The following is a 20,462-nucleotide window of genomic DNA, read 5'->3' as shown; positions in this document are numbered from 1 at the left end:
TATTTGGCCAACTTAGTTCTTTTTCTTATGGTTTGTGCCTGTACCTCTGCATATACAGCAGTAGCTCATTTTTCAAACGTCTCCACTTACGAACGTTTTGGTTTTCGAATGCCATAAACCCGGAAGTAAATGCTTTGGTTTTTGAACACACCTCGGAAGGTGAACAGGAAATGTGGCTTCTGTTTTGAGTTTTGGGTTTTCGAACTTTTCGTAACTCGAACGCTCTTCTGGAACGGATTATGTTCAAAAACCGAGGCACCACTGTAGATATTTTCTAAACCCATAGGAGTACTTTGGATCTAGGAGGTGTATGTATTGTACACTCTTTATTCTCCATATGTTTAAGCAGTAGTTTTCAAGCTTTAGTTCTAAGATTCCTAGGAAACAAGGGATTCTGCAATTAGCAGATAAAATTCTAATAGAGCTAGGTTGACCACTGGTACCAATTCACCTCAGCAATGTCTCACCAAAAGATTGATTGGCTGTTTCTGCACTGTGCAGTCAATTAACTTGGGATGGTAGGTATTATGTACTGAAGTTCTCACCCTGGGCCAGCAGGGGGATACTGTAGATAGTTTTCACTCAGGTCCGCATATGCAAATAAGGGATTGAAAGTGACGTTCAGTGATTGGATAGTTACAGAAAGTGTTACAGTTGCGTTGTAGTGGCACTCTATATAAGCAGGCTGGCTGAACCCTTCAGTTCAGTTCAGTTCTGGCCTGTGAATAAACAAGAGCTGTGTCGTCTGATATGTTCACCCACAACTTAACACTGGCGACGAGGATGGGATACGAACATACGCATACACCCCCCAGAATCGTCTGCAACCTACAAAGTTTTCATGGCAGTTGCTTATCCAGCAGACAAATCACAATGGGAAAGGTTCCTAGAAGGCAGAAAATGACTTCCTTAAAGGACTCAGTGACATTTAGTTTACCTCAGGAGCTATGTCAATAGGTAAACTACATATACTAATTATGGAGCATTATTTAAGCAGTTCTCCTTTATATTAGAAAAAATCTGTTTATCTATAATAAATTTTTGGATTAACACATTATTATATCAGATCATGACTAGGGTTGTGAATAGAGTGAAGCATGTCCCAAGATTCTTATTTTTAAAAATGTTGGCTATATGCTTTATTTTTCTGCCAAGGCCTTCCCAAATTAGTCTATTTTATTTCTGCAACTTTTAATTCTTGTTGGCTTCATGTTTCTAACATGTATTTTGTGGTTGTACTATGTTTCACATTCTTTCCTTTTCTTTTTACACCACTTGAGTATTTTTTAATGTAGAATATGGATATATAATCCATATTTAAAACTATATTTCTACTAAATATGCCCTCAACTGAGATTCGTTTTTGTTACAAACAAATAGCTAAACTGTTGTTAATCTCTTACACACTTTGGGGGCTTTGATTAATTCAGTTTTTGTTGGATTTTACATTTCCACTGTGCTGCTGCCTTAACTGAGCTTATAGATGCCAAGGAGTGGAACTTGATAATCAGTGTGCTAGGAGGATTAATTGAGTTTCCAGCTACGATGCCTCTGAAGTGTGCTAGAGTTAAATGAAGGAAGAACTTCCTTTATAGATATTTGGAGAAATGCTTGCTTATACAGAGGTGAGTTAAGGTGCATTCTTTTACGTCATTTACCATTGCAATCTTATGCAAGTAGCACCAGGCTCTGTGGGCAGTTTTGGCTTTTTTCATTTTAAAATAAATGCAACCATGTTTTTAATTTATCTAGCACACTCTTTAGAACAACCACTTTAACATAAATTATAAAGCACTGCACATTGGCTGCATTCTGTATTAATACAAGGATAAGTGTGAAAACAGGGAAGAATCGTGTCTTGGTTATTAAATATTTAATGACGCATTTGGGAGTAGTGCCCCAATTATCAAAAGATGACTAAATGGAAATGGATCCCCTAAAGGGACTGGAAAGGCATGATGAACTCTAGGTCATGCCCCTGAAAGTGTATAGTTGAAAGCAATACCCCAAAGTTTAGAGGATTAAAATAAAAATAAAAATCCCCAGAGTCAGAACTACTCAGAACAATTAAAAATAGCGGCTCACTCTGTGCCTGTTTTTATAGACACATCTGTCAAATAAAAGAAATGTAGTGATCAGAAATGCAACTTGCTTTTCTAAAATCAGCAGCTGTGAAGTTCATTTTGTTGAACTTGAATGCTCAGAAAATTGGAAACTTTACAAGGTTTTGCTTTTGAGAAATCCCCTTTTTGGAGGAAAAACCCTTTCTTTCCTGTTCCGTCTCAGTTACTACTTTAGCTAATAAAAGCACATACCTGTAGAGGGGGTTGGGGGTGTACACACACACACACAGTATATAAAGACTTTAAATTTTATAGAAGGCAATTGTGAATCTTATTGTAATGAGTACCTGTGGGTCATGGCTACGGTGAGATCCATGCCTTGTAGGGATATAGATATTCTCATAGGTGAGATGCCACACGTTGCAGTGGAAATGGGGGAAATCGGCAATATAACTTCTTATCTCAGTTCTGTGTAATTTAAGAACAGACCTTCAAGTTGCAATTTCAAGTACCATCTACCGTTTTCAAATTTGGAGTGTGCTGGGGAAAAGAAAAAACTGCAGTGGCAACACCTACAGCTTCGTTGGGTTTCTTTAACAGGCTGGTGCCTCTCCAGGCAGTAGCCAAGGGCTGACAGCTCCCTTAGTGTTGTATCCACCGCTGGCCCCACTCATGGCAAATCCACTGAAGTCAGTTAACATGGCTAACTTTGGTGCATTACTCTCAATGAGTCTACTCTTGAGTAAAACTGCAATTCTTAGCGGGCAGAAGGAGTGGCTCAGCATGGCCCAAGACAATGTCGCCAAAGCAGAGTATTCTGATGAGTAAAATCTCATAGGAACGGACATGGGGTAAAAAATATTGGCAGATAAAGAGGGAAGGACAATAGACAATAGAGAGCAAAATGGCAGCATGGATGAGATCAGGCTGTTGGCTAGGTATCATTGGAGAAACAGAAAACTGATTAAGTAGACTTGCTTCAGTCTTGTGCTATAACAGGCTTCCTCAACCTCAGCCCTCCAGATGTTTTCAGCCTACAACTCCTGTGATCCCTAGCTAGCAGGACCAGTGGTCGGGGATGATGGGAATTGTAATCTCAAAACATCTGGAGGGCTGAGTCTGAGGAAGCCTGTGCTATAAGGTGATAAGCCTACAAGGGTCTGGGGACTAAAAGTCACAGGGCTTTCCCAGATGTTCATTTTATAGTGCATGAATGAAGATATGTGCTCATGATGGTATCTGAGCAGTTATATGTGATCCCACTTTTGATAAGTGTTTGTGCCTGCAGAAGCTTCAAGGCAGACATTCTGCTTCCTTTCAAATCTGTGCAAGTCCTATAGCTTGAGGCTGAAATCCCATAACTTCTCATACTATAAATCTTCTGGGTTTTACTTCCCCCTGTTTTTGTTGTGCTGTAGCGCAAGAGTGCCCCTCCGGATGACAGTAATGTTCTAAAACTGGGGGAGCATCACAGAACAACTAATAAAGCAGAATTATGTGTGGACGGTTCAGTATAAAAATGCATTATTACTGCATCAAGGTCATGTTGCAAAATACAGCTGCAAAAAAAAAAAATAATCATCTCCATTTTGAGGGGCCCATACTCTCTTTCTCTGAGGCCTCCTTGGTATTCCTGTACTCCTAGAAAGAAGGAAAATTGCTAGAGGGCTGGCATGAATTTAAATAGCTGGAGCGCTGGCAGGAAGTCTTTATTGTAAACAGCCATGCAATATGCGGGGATGTATATAAATGTCTTTAATAAATAAAAATAAGCCGTGACCATTTTTAGTACAAGTCCTGTATTCACAGCAGGGCTGGGCATTCACTGTAACAGTCATAGGTGAATCATTGCACCATAAGACAACTCAACAAGTATGCAACATCTGCTGTAATACGTGATTTAACTTTAAGGATTTGCTATGTGAATGCATTGCTTGCTTTGCTTTAATCTCATAGTTATGGACAGAGAAAATTGGTATAGTAATATCTGCTCTGCAGTTGGAATTAGTTTGCCATAGCTGCCTCTTGGAACAGTAGAATCCTAGGTTCTAGAAGGAGGCTGGGGATCTCCAATGGAATTCTTATCACCCTCACAAAACTATAGTTTCAAGATTCCCTGGAGGAAGTTATGGCAGTTAAACTGGCTTTTGTTTGTGGTTCAGATGCAGCTTTATGATACCTCCAGCTCGTCTTTCAGACTTGGGTGTCCCATAATGTATGTTCTTGGGTGTCTTCAGAATCTGCCAGTTTCCTTTAGTATCTTTCTGCCTTTGTAGAAACAGATACATCCATGTAAATCTTCATAAAGAAATTTTCCTGCAGGGATGCTTTTTCCAGAGAATCAATCTTTCTTTTGCCTGGTGCTGCCACATTCTTCGCAGTGCTCTCATTTAACACCAAAGACCAAATGGTGTGTATTCCTGATTAGTGTTCAGCTCTGTGGAGTGCTTCAGTCATCAAGCTGAAGTGGGTCTGAACCTTAATTATTCCTTAATTATGCCTCTAGAGGAAGGTTTCTAGCCATCTATGCTGAGAGGATGAGCAAATGCAGCAGCCTTATTTTAACTGTAGATAACACATCCCTTCAACACAGAGATTGAGACATAATCCCAGATCATGATTTATGATGCGCTTAGTTAATATTTTTAAGGGACGCAGGTGGCGCTGTGGTCTAAACCACTAAGCCTCTTGGGTTTGCCAATCAGAAGGCCGGTGGTTTGAATCCCCGCAATGGGGTGAGCTCCTGTTTCTCTGTCCCAGATCCTGCCAACCTAGCAGTTTGAAAGCACACCAGTGCAAGTAGATAAATAGGTACCATTGCTGCAGGACGGTAAACAGCATTTCTGTGTGCTCTGGTTTCCATCACAGTGTCCCGTTGTGGCAGAAACGGTTTAGTCATGCTGGCCACATGACCTGGAAAGCTGTCTGTGGACAAACGCCCGCTCCCTCGGCCTGAAGCAATATGAGTGCCACAACCCCAAGTCACCTTTGACTGGACTTGGCTATCCAGGGGTCCTTTACCTTTTTTTACCCTCCGTTAATATTTAGTTATTTATTAAATTTATATCCTGCCTTTCTACCCAAACGAGACCACGAATTAAGTTCTTAACCTGAGGTATTGGTATTGATCTTTATTATGGCCATTGGCCCATCACACAACAGTTTCCCATACCAACATAATATACTTAAACCTCCAAATTTAAAACCTCCAAGACTTACAAAAAACAGACAAGAACCAAAGCAAAACAAAAACAAAAGTCCAACATCATACATTACAATAAATTTGTAACATAAACATCGCCCTCTACTCATAAATTAGTAGAAGACATCAATGGTGAAATCAGCTAATTACATCCTAAAACATAGATCATAGTTTAAATAGATTATCCGAGCCGCACAGGAGTCCGTTTCTCTTCTTTAGGGATAGGACGCTGAGTTACCTGAGGTTTACCTTTTTCAGATACAGTGGTACCTCGGGTTAAGTACCTAATTCGTCCTGGAGGTCTGTTCTTAACCTGAAACTGTTCTTAACCTGAAGCACCTCTTTAGCTAATGGGGCCTCCTGCTGCCGCCATGCCGCTGGAGCACGGTTTCTGTTCTCATCCTGAAGCAAAGTTCTTAACCTGAAGCACTATTTCTGGGTTAGCGGAGTTTGTAACCTGAAGCGTATGTAACCTGAGGTACCACTGTAGTATAAAACTTTAAAAGAGATCATTCAGAGCCATCTTAGATGCTACCCGTGTGTGTGTGTGAGAGAGAGAGAGAGAGAGAGAGAGAATGGTTTTTGTGGGAATTTATTCAATGTCTTGTTAATGTTGCAGAATTGGAGCTGAATCTGTTTAACGTATATGTGTTTGTCTCTGCCCCCCCCCCCCCGGAATCCTCATAATAGTTTGACATTGGAAACGCAAAGGAACTTTTGAATAAAATCAAAATGGGATTTCTAATGGTCAGGATTAATGCACTACATTAAAAAATCATGCAGCAGCCATGTGGAAAAAGGTTCTGTAAATAACTCATCTCATTAATAACATTTTACAATAGGAATTACATTTTGAATTATTACACTGCTGAAACTATTATTTCAATACTGTGAATTGGTTGTATGCCATATTAAGAGGTGTAGTCTGTTTTTATTTTTTTCCTCCCTGACATTTAGGTATGGTTAGGAATGCTTTATGAAACATAATTTTGAGGGACTCTGAAAATTGTCTGAAAGTGACCATTTACAGGAGCAGGTGTGGATCAATTCAGTCCTTCGGATGGGGGGAGGGTGACCTCTGAGAACCTCATGTAATAACACAAAAAGTATAATCAATATTTAGAAAGAAATGTAAGCTACTTGCTTTGTGGTGTTTGTTCTGCCTCTGCTATTTTGGGCTGCTGGTTGCCAAGTCTATATTTAGAATCTTTTCACAGTGTATGGTAGTTTACTACCAGCATATGAGTGTCTGCCTTGCTGAATATAGGTCATAATTTAAATAATCAAGGGTAAGATTTAAGAGTTGGGGAAAATGATAGGATTTCTGCCACCTCCACCATATTAAGAAAAAATGGTGAGAATGGATGGGGAAGGGAGGCGTTATAGTTCAGCCAGCCACTATCAGATGGAAGATGGCAAGCAAGGAGATCTGGATAGAAGACCTGGCATTTTTTGTGTATCGGAAGAAAGCGGAGGCTATCCTAAATCAAGATGATAGATAGTAGTGTGGATGTTTATTCTTATTATTTGGTTATTTATACCCTGCATTTTTCTCTGATGGGACTCGTAGCAGCTTACAACAAAAACAAGAACCACTAAAAGCAGAAAAGCCAATCATTAAAATACAATTATGCATTGGGAGCATTAAAACTATATAAAATCTGTTTAAAACATACCAACAAGTACCAAAAAACAACAACAAAGGATGGCACCTGTCCTAAACAGCGGTACCTCTGGTTACGAACTTAATTCGTTCTGGAAGTCCCTTCTTAACCTGAAACCGTTCTTAACCTGAGGTACCACTTTAGCTAATGGGGCTCTTGCTGCCTCCACGCAATTTCTGTTCTCATCCTGAGGTAAAGTTCTTAACCCGAGGTACTACTTCCAGGTTAGCGGAGTCTGTAACCTGAGGTGTTTGTAACCCAAGGTACCACTGTAATCGAAAGCAGACAATCCCCCAAAGCCTGCTGGAAGAAGAAAGCCTTCACCCGCCACTTGTTGTAATTCTATATTGAATACCTTTTACTGCTTGAAACCAATGGCATAGGCAGAGGGGGAAAGTGTTGTCAAAGATTAATGCCACATCCTTGTTTCTTCGAAACCACTCTGGTATAACTAGTCAGCACTCACAAGCAAGATTAGGTTCACCAGATACAACTGAGGATGGATTCTGCTTTTGTACTGATTTCATTGCACCCAGGCAGGTAGATGCAGGTATCCATAGGCAGGAGAACTAAGCTGGGTTTAGATTTGTGAACACGTTTCCTGCTGGTATCCTATGACATGTATTGATCAGCTAAGCAAGTCTGCCTGGATGGAAGATATAAGCACAGGGACAAAGAGTAGAATGTTTTTTTTAAGTTGCATAGTAATGACCTTTGTGATTGCCCCTGTTCATGTGGTGGCATTGCTTTTGCCATTATGGCCATGTGGGGTGGTGAACCCATTATGAAGCAGGCCGCATGCTGCTACTATAACATCTAAAGGGCACTCCAGTAGTTACGATAATTTGTATATAGAAGTTATAAGCACTAAACTTTCTTCAGTGTTTGACTTTCCTGCTGAAGATTGAATGCTCAGTTATACCCTCACCCTTTAAATGCCCTGAATCCTATTAATCTAGTCGCAGGTTGACTTTGCTTGATACACATCTTTAACCAGCACATTGAGGTTCAGTGGCTCACTCAGTACTGCTTGTTTATTACAATAAGTAGCTTGTGATCTGACACTGTATGCTGGAAAGCTCCCTTTGGAAAATCCTTCTTTTTTCCCTTTTTTTTTTGGGTACAATTCCTCCAGGCAGCATTAATTTGTGTATGGTTTTGTGTGTGTTTTCACGGCATGCGATGGATTTAACCAACTATATCTTTTCTCTCCTCTCTTCTAGGATGCGTCAGGATGAAACGCCACAGGCATCTAAGCAGCAGTGACAGTTCAGACAATGAAAGTAAGTAGTGTGATCTAGTCTTCCTTTGATCTGTCACTGTTTCCTGTGGTTTCCTCCTCTGGTTTGAGGGCAAACGGTTGCACTTTTTTATGGCTTTTCTTTTTTTATTTCTCGTCTGATTTCATTTTCTCTTGCTCATTGTGGTATTCAGTTTTATCAGAGAGGGCTTGGGGAAACTTAAGAAACCCAACGCTGGGAAGAATAATGTGGTTGTTTAGCAACAATCTTTATTTAGAATGTAAAAGGTGCATAATTCTGCCTGAAGAGAGAGCTAGTATTTATTGTAAGGCCTCTGTTTTCTAAACTGATAATGTGCTAGCTGCACTTCTCTATGTGAGAATCTTTGAGGATTGTGGCAGGCTTTTCATACTTTGGGATGAATGCTAAGTAAAATATTTTGTGTCTGTAGAGCCTTAAAAAGGTTACCACTTAGACCCTCCCAACGGGCCTTTTTCAGTGCTACTTACAATTCCTTTCCACATGTGAAAGTCTAGTTCACAAAGTAGCTTCCAAACAAGGTGTCCTGGGTATTAAAACTTCTGTGTGTCTGCAGCAATTATCTGTTCTGACAACAACTACAGGTATCCTACTCCTTCTGCTGCTCAGATGCTATTATAGCAGTGTTTCAGTTCAGCAACCAATTGTATTTCATTGTATTTCAGAAATATTGGGATATGTACCTTTTAAATCTCTGGTTTTAAAACAACTCTTAGAAACAACTTCTCCTTTGAGAAGAAAGTATATAAAGGGTGGCATTGTGTATACAATTGTTATGTATTGTTAATGTGAAAACACAGCAAACTGAATGGCCTCTGGCCTCTTCAGCAGCCTCAGTTTTTGTAGCTGGAGTCAGTCAGTCAGGGCTCTTCCCTCCCAGGCCAGGTGGAAAGAGGCTAGCCAGGCAGGAAGCAGAGGTCTTGCAGGCCTCGCAGCCAAGATGGTCCAATTCTGTCCTCCTGTCCCTGTTTCCTGTTTAACCTTTTTACCTTGCTTTTATTTCAACACTGTTTGCTTCTAGGATATAAAACTGTTCTCTCCTCCATATTCATTTGCTCATCTAATTGTCAGTAGACGAAACCATCCTACGGTTTGTTTATAATCAATTTTCAGAAGGTATCTCAGAATTCAGAACATTCCATAACTCCTCCTTGGGGTGGATCATGCCAACTTGTTGCTGTCATGAGTCATTCAGAGGCTTTTGTGTTTCTTTATAGTACTCAGTAGCCCACCCGTATCCATATAACACAGGCAACATTTATTTTTATTTTTATTTTTATTATTTTATTTATGATTTTCAGTTTTATACATTTCCATAATTTTACAATCATTTTAGCATTTCAAAACTTGACTTCCTTCCCCCTCTTTCTGCGGTTCCTTAAATTTGTTTTTTATATTTTCTGCATATCCAAATTAACTTAATTTACTCATTTATTCATCTGCTTTAAATGTATATTAAAAACTACAGGTTATTACAGTAATCCCGCCAATATTCTTCTCTGTTTACAGTTTATTTGTAAATATTCAATAAACCATTTCCATTCTTTTATAAAAAGTTTGTTATCTTGATTTCTTATTTTTCCGGTAAGTTTTGCCATTTCTACACATTCCATAAGTTTTTGTATACATTATTCTTTTGCTGGGACTTCTTCTTCTTTCCATTTTTGGGCAAGTAACATTCTTGCCGCTGTAGTCACATACATGGAATAAATTTCTATACAGTTTGGGTAGTCAGGAGCAACTTGTTTTGTCCCATTGGATACTTATCCTTGAAAAGTTGAAGCAACTGTTTAAGAAAAACAGACCCATAATTGTAAGCAAAATTTCTAGTTTATGTTGCCTAAGATACCATTTCGGCATGCAATTCTCTGTATTTTTATGAATATCCTGGTGTTGCAGCAGCATTTAAATTGTCTCCATCTTTTCCTCTGTTTATACAGGTCCTTCTACTTCTTTCTCCTTTTGTTCCAAGTACAGAAGCAAGTCAAAAACACCAGCAAATGAACAAAAGAAACCTGCTGAGGTGAGAGTAATTCTCACATTCTTGGGGTGCTATTCAACTACATTTTTTTTCACTATTGCAAGAAGAATTTCTCCCCTCTCCCCACACAAACCTCAATTTTTCTCTTGAGGTTTTGGGGACAGATTTTGAGGGTAGCACAGGGGGAGCAGGGAGATAGTTCTGTTACACAACGATTTCTTCATTCATGTTGTTTCCCTTTTATAGGTGAAGGAAGGAAGAATGAACAAACTTGTTCCATTTGAGTTCAATGGGATTAAAGCCCATCTATGCTTAAAGATTAGGGTCTGTAGTAAAATTGGTCATAATCTAAGGGCAGTTGAAGAGAAATTGAGGTCTTGAGGTAGCAGGTGCTGCTGAAGAGAATTTCTTGTGTTTTCTTTCCTTCTTCCTTATTGCTGGAATATGACTATAGGGCAATGGCGAACTTCTGCACAAGCTATTAAGGCTTCCACTTTTCTTAGAAGTATTTGAGTCCCTAATGTTATAAGACTGTCCCCAGGTACTTCTTCCCCTATTTACCTTAGGCACAGTTTCAATTTTGGCTTCTCTTACTATGAACTGAAAACAAGAGTTATGAAAATACAAGTTGACCAAACACATAATTCTGAAAAAAATTTAAATGCACAACCTCTGAGTAATGTATAAAAATACAGATTGCACATATCCTTTCTCCCTGTTCTGGGTTTACCCTAAAGATGGGCCGGAGCAGGCCAAATACCTACATATCTTCTTCCTTTAATTCATATCTATGGGACAAATTTGGATTGCCCTATTTCTTGGGAACTGCATGTCTCTTCTTACCCAGAGGGCCAAACTAGTCTATAAATGCTTGCACATTTTAAATGTGTATTGTTTTTACTTTAGAAATAACAAACAAGGGCATGAGTTGGAACTGCCCTGCATAGTGGGGCTATAACCTCTTTTCATTCTGCTCTGTGGTCCTAGTGAACCCCCCCCCCCCCCACACACACACAAAGAGGAAAGATGATACTGATTTAAAGTGCAAAACAAAAGCCCCCTTCAGGCATTTTATGCATGACAGAGGGAACTGCATGTAGATTAAGAAACAGGGCTGTGCTGCTAATCCTGCCCCATTGTCCAGCTAGGCTAGCCCTATGCCTGTGTTGAGCATGGGAGGTGAGGGACACGGGTAGATTGGCTGTGTTATGTCAAGATTGGACCAGTGGCAGGCTCCTGCTCTTGGTTGCACAATGGGCGGTATTCAGCTAAACAGTTACGGTAGCGCAGTGATTTTTAGTTGGACAGTGTAACTTCCCCACCCTCTCCTCTCCCTGTGCACCCCCTAAATTTGCTCCAGGTTTCCCCAGCTCTCCAGAGTAGATCCGGGAACAGGAGAAGAGAAGGCCAGAAAAGTACATTGTGCAGCTAAAAGTGGTTGCACTAGCCCAACTGTTTAGTTGACTATTTCCAAATGTGTTTTATTTGCCTAAATGATCACTTTTAACGTTGAGCTACTTCCTTGGAGAACTTGGCAGACAACTTAAGCTTATGTAACCCTTAAAAAAAAAAGTTCAGCATGAAAGTTCAGGGGTTAGCACCCTTCAGAAATGGAAAATTACTTGCTGAATGCCTAATGCCATTACAGTTACTTCTGAAAACAGATGAAATGCAGATGACAGTGATGGGTAGGTGTCTCATTTGCCTTTAAGCTGTTCTGTTAAATGCAAGCTCTTTTGGGCCCACTCTTTTTTTAATATTTGGAGTTAGTTTTATCCATTGAAATCTTTGAGCGTGAGAGTATCAAAACAAACAAATTCTATTCTACCATACTGCTAAAGTGAAATTAAATCTTCACTTGCAACTTGCAGGGTTGCAGGATTTGGAAGAGACAACATTCCTGCAATCCAGGGTAGATGCTAGAGGCTGTTACAACTTTTAACAGATTGAACTTTCCCACCCAACCACCCAAGTTGTGAGCAAGTCTTCTACTTTCTCCTTGTCTCTTTCCTGGTCACCTGCAGTTACTTGGATTCTGGACCTCCCCAGAGCTGGAAGTTGCCACAGTTCTGTAGGTGTTTCAGTATCTACGATTAGGGGAGATCCCATATCTACATAACTCTGGAAGATCCCATTCACGCTTTACCTTCTAGGATTTGTGTGGTAAAGCAGAACAGGGTGGTCCACTTGCTTTGATTACAACTGCAGCAGCCCATGATTCTAAATAGTTGGGGAATTATGTGTTCCTTCCTTTATGCTTGGCAGCAAAGGGGTTGGTTTGATCAGTATGGTTCTGACAACTGTTTAACATGGCATCTTGGATAATCATTAGGCTCCTGTACATTATTAATTTGTATTGTTAAAGAAGAAGAAGAAAAATAAGTTATTGGACTGTTTCTTCCCAAGTATTAATGCTGTCTTTGCCTTCACCTGCAGGTGTTTCGAAAGGATCTCATTAGTGCCATGAAACTCCCAGATTCTCATCATATTAACCCAGATGAATATTACCTCTTTGCGGACACATGGAAACAAGAATGGGAAAAGGGTGTGCAAGTCCCAGCCAGCCCAGACACGATTCCACAACCTTCTCTCAGGTAATTTTTAATAAATAGTTGTTGGGACTGAACTACATTTAATTTTGGGGTAGCCATATGAATATACTGGGCAGCATTGATGTCATATAAACAATAATTAATCGTTTACTACTTTTGTTGCACAGAGTAGATTTTTGATCAGGTGAGGCTGCAATTTTTAAAGAAGTATTAAGGTCCACAACAGACAAATGTATTCTGACCACATAGTCAAAGAGGTAGTATACTTCATTATTTCAGCATAACTCAGTATTGTTCCAGCGGTTGTGGTGGATGATGTCCACTGCAGTTTTCCAAATATATGAGACAGTTTTGTGGAGTACACAAAGTTGGGTGTGGTGGTAGACTGGCTGAGGGTGTATTAACCTGAGCTAGTCTTAGGTATATAAAGATCACCAGATACATTTGCTTGGTAGTTGCTCATGCCTAAATACCTTTGTCCCATTGTAATTTGGGCTTTCTTTACTTCCTCTGATGTATGATATGGTCACAACTCAAGAGGGAACATCAGGCAATGTGGAAAATTATCTGTGTGGTTGTTCAATAAAGAATTTACTTTTGTGGGTTTATTTTTTGTTTTTGTTTTAATGATCCCTATATTTGAGTGTAAGAAAGAGGTTTGCTGATAGTTCGGAATGGGCTTTTGGCATGTGCTCCTGTAGTATAGGGATGCGGGTGGCGCTGTGGTCTAAACCACTGAACCTCTTGGGCATGCTGATCAGAAGGTCAGCGGTTCGAATCCACGCGATGGGGTGAACTGTTGCTCTGTCCCAGCTCCTGCCAACCTAGCAGTTCGAAAGCACACCAGTGCAAGTAGATAAATACGGAAGATAAATGGGAAGGTAAACGGCATTTCCATGCACTCTAGCTTCGGTAACGGTGTTCCGTTGCGCCAGAAGCAGTTTGGTCATGCTGGCCACATGACCCGGAAAGCTGTCTGTGGTCAAACGCCAGCTCCCTTGGCCTGAAAGCGAGATGAGCGCTACAACCCCATAGTTCCCTTTGATTGGACTTAATGGTCCAGGGGTCCTTTACCTTTTACTTGTAGTGTGTAGCAGTACTCTGTGAGCAGCATGGCATTGTCCTAATGAATTCCTTGGTCAAAAGTAAGGGTGGCTAACACACAGGTCATGGCCCCCAAGGACCCCATGAAAATGATTTATTTATTTATCTGTTTACTCACTTTTTGTGTCTGGGTACCCCTTTCTTAATTGTGCTTTTCTGGGCAGCAGTCCCTAAAAATTTGTTTGATTTTCATGCTGCATCCGGATTAGTACAACTATCTCTGCTGTTGCTGTTGTCAGCTGACAAAAAAAAATTAATGAAATGATCGTCTGAAGAACAGCCCAAGGCATTGGAATGGTCTGTCTGAGCTCACCTGGTGATTGCTGTTTAGAATGGACTCCGGGATTGGAGGGAGAGAGTGGGTGGAGAGTAAACGAAGAAATGGATGGGATGCACAAGGAAAACTGTAGAAAAAGCTGCTGGTGGGAGAAACATTAATGGATTATTGTGGATGGGGGGGGCGTGAATTCATACAATTCCGGCGCATAATTTGATTAGTAGCCACAGAAGGCAAAGAAATTAATTATTGGGGAAAGGGATGTGCATTATTATTGTTTCTTAATGAACAAAAAAATGGGAGACAGATCATCCATCCCTGTTTGCAAAGTCAAATCAGGTGGGGGGGGCGGTGTGGCAGAAATTTTGCATCCCCATCTGTATCCTGATACCAGCCCTGAGCAGATGTTTAAATCTCTCCTCTGCTCAGTGTCAGGTCTGGAGTATGGTTTGGGATACAAATCTCTTCCTCTAAATGCACCCATGCAGATGCTGTGTGTGAGAGAGAGACACAGAAAGAGGTTGTGCTGTGTGTTTGTAAAAGAGAGAAGTAGCATGGAAAGACTCGACTAGCTTGGGCAAAATGTCCTATGTATTGGGAGAGATTGGGGTGGGAATTAATAAGGAATGGGGGTGTGGAAGTTAGTACGAAAGAAATTAAGGGAAATAAATAAGAAATAAGGGTTGGAGGGGTAAGTTCTGCCTTTTCCCACTATTTCATTTTGGCCATGCCTACTTTGACATGGGCCCCCTCCACTGGCCATTGTGACCCTCAGCCTGGAAACTGTTCTTACCCGATGCACCAATGCACATTGTCACTTTTGCTTGACCCATGCATTCCATTGTAACCTAGATTATTATAATCAATTAGGGGCATCAAATACCTGGCTTCCCAATTTGCAGAAGTGCCCTTTCACAAAATGACTCACAGCTCACTTTAATTACTATATCATTTTAGAGTCGTAGCGGAAAAAGTAAAGCAAGTACTATATACACGGCCTAGAAAATACATTCGTTGTTCAAGTCAAGAGCCCACTGAACCTGGCTATATCAACATTCTGGAACTGGCAGAATCGATGTGTCGTTATGACTTGGATGATATGGACATTTTCTGGCTTCAGGAAGTAAATGAGGAGCTTGCTGAAATGGGTGAGAGTGATGAAAAGTGCAATTACTAAAGCTACAATGAATTTTAAAAACTGAATCTTTAGTCAACTGCGCTGATTTAAGGCTGTTTTGCTGCTGCTTCTTTTTTTTAAAAAAATGGTTTGTTTAGAAAGATAACTCTAGTTGGTATTCAATGACTCTTCTGCAGCCATGGTTCAGAGACATTTAACTGCATCTAGATATTTTGAGGAACTTCCATGTTTTTAATATGTTTCCTAAGATAGCAAAGCTGTACCTTAATTCTTTGGAAATCCATCTTGGTTCATGGAAGAATGTGCATTTTATGCCAGGACTCTAGGAGTAATAAAAACAATGTGTATGGAAAAATACCAATCAGGTAATAATGGAAGTCAGTATTCCTACTTAATTGTATTTGCTGATACTCAGATCTTAATTGTATTTGCTAATACTCAGATCGTAATGACCTGAGAAAATGGCAGCTTTGCAGACTTGTACTTTGTGGCTCCATGAGAGAGGCAGGATTATGCCACTCTAGTAAATCAGAGAAGACACTATCTTGATAGCTTGTTTATGAGACTTAAAAATTAGGGGGGAAATAATTAACTTAATGTGGCAGATTCTTTTCAATGTAGTATTCATAAGCAACATGTTTCTAATCTGAATGGGAAAAGGTAATGGGGCATATAATGAGATTTCAATGAAGTTGAACAGGCTATTTGTCATGTTAAGAGGCAATTTCCTTATAACAATGGTTTGGTTCAAACATAATGCACATTATGAAACCATGGATTAGCCTTATGTGTGAACTCAGTCCACTTTATTGGCAATGGTAAAAGTTTCTGATTAACCAAGGTTTGTAGCTGGGTTATAAACCTTGCTTAACATCAAGCATAGCTTTGCATTGTGTGTAAACCTGGACCACTTCCTTAACTATGGCTAAGGAGCTGTCGCTGCCCAAAAGCTAGTGGAGCTGAAGTTGAAAGAGCAACAAAAAATTTCAACTGCCCTCACTGGTGCTTTTAACTATTCTGTGACGTTAAAACTTGGTTGTATGTGATCATCTGCCAGACATCTTAGTGTTAATGATGATTTAGCATGAACAATGCTATCCTATGGTGTCACAGGTAAAAATCAATTTTGTGCATTATTACTGACATCCTAGCTGCTACTTTGAATATATGTAGGTTGTCTGACTATGCAAAAGCCTTTGACTGTGTCGACCACAGCAAACTATGGCAAGTTCTTAAAGAAATGGGAGTGCCTGATCACCTCATCTGTCTCCTCTCTATGTGGGACAAGAAGCTACAGTTAGAACTGGATATGGATATGGAACAACTGATTGGTTCAAAATTGGGAAAGGAGTACGGCAAGGCTGTATATTGTCTCCCTGCTTATTTAACTTATATGCAGAATACATCATGCGAAAGGCTGGACTGGATGAATCCCAAGTCGGAATTAAGATTGCTGGAAGAAATACCAACAACCTCAGATATGCAGATGACACAACCTTGATGGCAGAAAGTGAGGAGGAATTAAAGAACCTTTTAATGAGGGTGAAAGAGGAGAGCGCAAAATATGGTCTGAAGCTCAACATCAAAAAAACAAAAATCATGGCCACTGGGCCCATCACCTCCTGGCAAATAGAAAGGGAAGAAATGGAGGCAGTGAGAGATTTTACTTTCTTGGGCTCCATGATCACTGCAGATGGTGACAGCAGTCAGGAAATTAAAAGACGCCTGCTCCTTGGGAGAAAGGCGATGGCAAACCTAGACAGCATCTTAAAAAGCAGAGACATCACCCTGCCAAGAAAGGTCCATATAGTTAAAGCCATGGTTTTCCCAGTAGTGATGTATGGATGTGAGAGCTGGACCATAAAGAAGGCTGATCGCCGAAGAATTGATGCTTTTGTATTATGATGATGGAGGAGACTCTTGAGAGTCCCATGGACTGCAAGAAGATCAAACCTATCCATTCTTAAGGAAATCAGCCCTGAGTGCTCACTGGAAGGACAGATCGTGAAGCTGAGGCTCCAAGCTTTGGAGCTTTGGCCACCTCATGAGAAGAGAAGACTCCCTGGAAAAGACCCTGATTTTGGGAAAGATTCAGGGCACAAGGAGAAGGGGACGACAGAGAACGAGATGGTTGGACAGTGTTCTCGAAGCTACAAACATGAGTCTGACCAAACTGCGGGAGGCAGTGGAAGACAGGAGTGCCTGGCGTGCACTGGTCCATGGGGTCACGAAGAGTCGGACATGACTAAACGACTAAACAACAACAGGTTGTCTGAATCCTAGGGAATAGGACTTTCAATCTAGTATTTGAATATTTTTATATAGTAATATAGCAAGCCAGAAAGGCACGATAACAGTGTTTTAAATAAGTCCACCTACAATTGGTGGCTTACTTTTCATGTATCTGCATTTGTTTAAGATACTGTATTTATATATCAGATTAACGCAATGTAGTTCTTAAGTCTTTTAAAACTTGGATTGAAATTTAAGTAAGTCTCACACAAATGAGGGGGGGAGACAACCTATTGTCAGTGCAATGCTTTAGGAAATGAGGGTGCTTTTCATTTCTTTATCTAGTATTAAGCAGATTATTATTTTGCTTTAATTCTCCTGCAGGTTGTGGGCAGCTTGATGAGAACACAATGGAGAAAATGGTGGAAGTCCTGGAACGTCACTGTCACGAGAACATGAACCATGCCATTGAGACAGAGGAGGGGCTGGGTATTGAATATGATGAAGATGTCATCTGTGATGTGTGCCGGTCCCCTGACAGTGAAGATGGGAATGATATGGTGTTTTGTGACAAATGCAACATCTGTGTGCATCAGGTTAGTGCTAGCAGAGGTTTTGAAAATGCTTCATTCTTTTGGGAATGGGATTACAATGGAACCTTGGTTCTTGAACAGCTTAGTTGATGAACAAATCAGAACCCAAATGCTGCAAACCTGGAAATAAATGCTTTGGTTTGCAAACGGAAGCCGAATGTCTGATGTGGCTGTCAGCTATTGTTTCCAGGGTGGCTGCACCAATCGCAAGTCGCGCCTTGGTTTTTTAACGTTTCGGAAGTCTTAACGGACTTCTGGAACGGATTACATTTGAGAACCAAGGTACCACTGTAGAATCTTTCTAGATTGCTTGCTCCAACACAACCTATCTGAAAAGCCATTGAAAAGGTGCAAGAAATCTGGCAGCCTCTGAAAAAGTGAGTCTAGAATTTTTGTTTTCCAACAGGGCTCTGTAAAATTTAACATGTGACTGCTTAAAAGAGACGTGGATTGCTTTTGATCAAGTAATGTATTCAGAGGTCATGTAAATCCCCTAAATATTATGGGAAAGGTTTTGAACCATTGTGGTGTTGGAGCATTTGTCTGCTGCGCGCTTCTTCCTTTTCTGAAACCACATTTAGGGATGTCATCTAATTAAATTTCCAACAACAGGAAAAAATGGAGAAGTGAAGGGTGAATTTTTAATCTTCACAAAATGATTCTTGTTAATGACAAGAGTAGAGCATGGTGCAGTGAGTGCACAGTGAGATAATGAGGGAAAGCTGGTCTTTTAAATTTGTGCCTAGAATTTATTCCTATGCAAGAGTGCACTCTTCTGGATTAATCTGAAATGTTCCAGAAATAACTGTCATAGGCTAATCCATCTGGAGTCTTCCTTAGGCTATACAGACACCTTTCTTGGTCAGTGTATGCTAGTACTAGATGCCACAGAGAACTACTTTTCTAGATTTTGTGTGTGTGAGAGAGATACACAACAATAAATAGCAAGGTTTTGGGGTTAGGGAGACGCAGCTACCGTTGGCCAACCTTTCTGAGATCAGGCCTTTGGCATCTGTGTCTTTTTGTTGAAATTCTCTGTGCAGCACTATTAATAATGTGTCAAAACAAAAAAAAATTTTCTTCCAGTAGCACCTTAAAGACCAACTAAGTTAGTTCTTGGTATGAGCTTTCGTGTGCATGCACACTTCTTCAGATACACTAGTATCTGAATTATCTATTAATTATCTATTAATAATGTGTGTAACTCTTTACTTGTTAGGAAATAGCTCCTTCCCTGTTTCGTGTTTCAGACATCTGGCAAATAGTTGAATTCTCCCAAAATGGTTTTAGCGTATAGCATTTAAAAAAAATAAAATACTCGGTTGGTACTGATATATATCAGTGATGTCTCATTTCACTTATGGAGTCGTATAAAGCAGCAGTTTGTTTTTATCCTCAGGCATGCTATGGCATCCTAAAGGTTCCTGAAGGAAGCTGGCTGTGTCGTACTTGTGTTCTAGGTATACACCCTCAGTGTCTCTTGTGTCCAAAGAGAGGTGGGGCCATGAAAGCTACAAGGACAGGCACCAAGTGGGCGCATGTGAGCTGTGCTCTTTGGATTCCAGAGGTATGAATAAGAAGTGTTTTAGCCCATCTTTATGTAGACTAGCATGGAAGTATTCGGAATGCAATCTTCCCCCGGTCACCTAGCTGCTGTAGCTGTTATATTTGCCTTTTTACAATATGCTGAAATATAATAGCTTGATAGCTCTTTCCTGGTCATGTCAGTCATAGTAATCCATACATTTTATTATTATTAGGTAAGCATTGCTTGTCCAGAAAGAATGGAACCAATTACCAAAGTGTCCCATATTCCACCAAGTAGATGGGCTTTAGTTTGCAGCTTATGCAAATTGAAAACTGGTGCTTGTATCCAGGTATGTGTTAATTCTGTATTGTGATCTTAGAGGCTGCAGAGCAGAAATTGCATGCTAACAAACAACAGGTTCAGGGTGCTAAGGAACAACTTTTTCATGTGCTGGGTGGAAGACAGATGCAGCAGAATAGCCTTTAGCAGTGTTTATATTTTAAGGATATGGGTGGCACTGTGGTCTAAACCACAGAGCCTAGGACTTGCCGATCAGAAGGTCGGCAGTTTGAATCCCCGCGACAGGGTGAGCTCCTGTTGCTCGGTCCCAGCTCCTGCCAACCTAGCAGTTTGAAAGCATGTCAAAGTGCAAGTAGATAAATAGGTACTGCTCTGGCGGAAACGTAAACAGCGTTTCTGTGTGTTGCTCTGGTTCGCCAGAAGCGGCTTAGTCATGCTGGCCACATGACCTGGAAACTGCCGGCTTCCTCGGCCAGCAAAGCAAGATGAGCGCCGCAACGCCAGAGTCGTTTGCGACTGGACCTAACAGTCAGGGGTCCCTTTACCTT

General features: G+C 40.5%; 1 protein-coding gene across 2 annotated transcripts in view; it reads left to right on the top strand.

Annotated features, from left to right (window-relative positions):
- The window catches only part of JADE3 (jade family PHD finger 3), a 34,324-nt gene that overhangs the window by 7,823 nt on the left and 6,039 nt on the right, over positions 1–20,462 (top strand). For both annotated transcript variants that reach the window (XM_053384094.1, XM_053384093.1), the window contains exons 2-8: positions 8,153–8,212; positions 10,150–10,232; positions 12,627–12,784; positions 15,081–15,271; positions 17,878–18,089; positions 19,486–19,653; positions 19,847–19,963. In XM_053384094.1, coding sequence (XP_053240069.1) covers positions 8,164–8,212; positions 10,150–10,232; positions 12,627–12,784; positions 15,081–15,271; positions 17,878–18,089; positions 19,486–19,653; positions 19,847–19,963 — 978 coding nt within the window. In that variant the 5' untranslated portion in view covers positions 8,153–8,163. The remainder of the gene's footprint in view (positions 1–8,152; positions 8,213–10,149; positions 10,233–12,626; positions 12,785–15,080; positions 15,272–17,877; positions 18,090–19,485; positions 19,654–19,846; positions 19,964–20,462) is intronic.

Source organism: Podarcis raffonei, chromosome 4, assembly GCF_027172205.1.
Source record: "Podarcis raffonei isolate rPodRaf1 chromosome 4, rPodRaf1.pri, whole genome shotgun sequence".
In the NCBI taxonomy this organism is placed as follows: domain Eukaryota; kingdom Metazoa; phylum Chordata; class Lepidosauria; order Squamata; family Lacertidae; genus Podarcis; species Podarcis raffonei.
The sequence above is the reverse complement of the archived record's forward strand: the minus strand, read 5'-3'. Positions and strand labels throughout refer to the sequence as shown.